General features: G+C 60.9%; 1 protein-coding gene across 1 annotated transcript in view; it reads left to right on the top strand.

Annotated features, from left to right (window-relative positions):
- Positions 1 to 48: 48 nt before the first annotated feature.
- Positions 49 to 1025, top strand: part of WNT6 (Wnt family member 6) — a 14646-nt gene continuing 13669 nt past the window's right edge. Inside the window, exon 1 of the mRNA XM_009274936.1 lies at positions 49 to 125. Coding sequence (XP_009273211.1) covers positions 49 to 125 — 77 coding nt within the window. The remainder of the gene's footprint in view (positions 126 to 1025) is intronic.

Here is a 1025-nt window from a genome sequence, read left to right as displayed (position 1 = left end):
CCGCGGGCCGCGGGGGGCGCGGAGGGGGCTCCCCCTAGCCCTGGCAGGATGCTGCCTTCCTCCCGGACCCAGCTGGAGCTCTTCTTCATCCTCCTCTGCCCCGCCAACATCATCGGGCTCTGGTGGTGAGTAGGACATCCCGGGGTGGGTGCCGGGAGGGCACGCAGGGTCCCTCATTCTCTGGGGGTGGTCCCCCACACCACCTTGGGGACAGTCCCCCACACCGAGGGCAGCCCTTGGGTGGGGACCGCTGCTCGCTGGCCAGGTAGATCCAGCTCGGGGGCACCCCCATGCTGTCAGGGTTCGGGCACATGAGCGTGTTGGGGACAGCAGGCTGGGGGACCCCTGGGAGTACGGGGCACCCAGGTCCTGTGGAGAGAGCTGCAGCCTGCCTCCCTGCACCCCGAGCCTGCAGCCTGGGAGAGTTGTGTGCCTGTGGGGTGGAGAAGGGGGGGTAGAGGCCTCAAGACCCCTCCAATAAGTCAACTTTAATTAAAAGCCCGAGGGTCCCTATGGTGTCCCCTCCTGAGCGGTGGCCTGGACGCGGCAGGGACAAAACCCCTGTTTGTAATGGTGCCTTCATCAAAGGCAGAGACGCAGAGACGGTGCCTTGCAGGATACTGGAGGGGGTGGGGGATTCATTACAGGCGCAGAGCTGGGACCCAGCCTTGGAAAAGCCCAGGTATCTGTCGAAACATGAACTATTTAAATCTATTAAGAATTTCACCCAGCCTGTCTTTATCCGGTTTTAAGTGCTTAGATTCCAGCTCCCCGGCGTGCCGTCCGGGCTATCATTCATTATCTGAGGCTATTCGTCTCCACATTGTCACACTCTTTTGACCCCTAAAATAAAGCTCTCCATAAGCCTTTCCCCTCCCGGTCCCCCGCCTGCCCGCCAGTGATTTATTCCGTGGCTCCATCTGCTTCACTAGCCCTGGCTCCAGGGGTGCAGGGCAAAAGGGGGGGGGGGGGGCTTGGTGGGGATAAATCATGCCGTTTTGGAAGGTTTTATGCCAGCTGAGAGT

Source organism: Aptenodytes forsteri, unplaced genomic scaffold (assembly GCF_000699145.1).
Source record: "Aptenodytes forsteri isolate BGI_AS27 unplaced genomic scaffold, ASM69914v1 Scaffold255, whole genome shotgun sequence".
Taxonomy (NCBI): domain Eukaryota; kingdom Metazoa; phylum Chordata; class Aves; order Sphenisciformes; family Spheniscidae; genus Aptenodytes; species Aptenodytes forsteri.
This window is presented reverse-complemented; position numbering and strand designations above follow the sequence as displayed.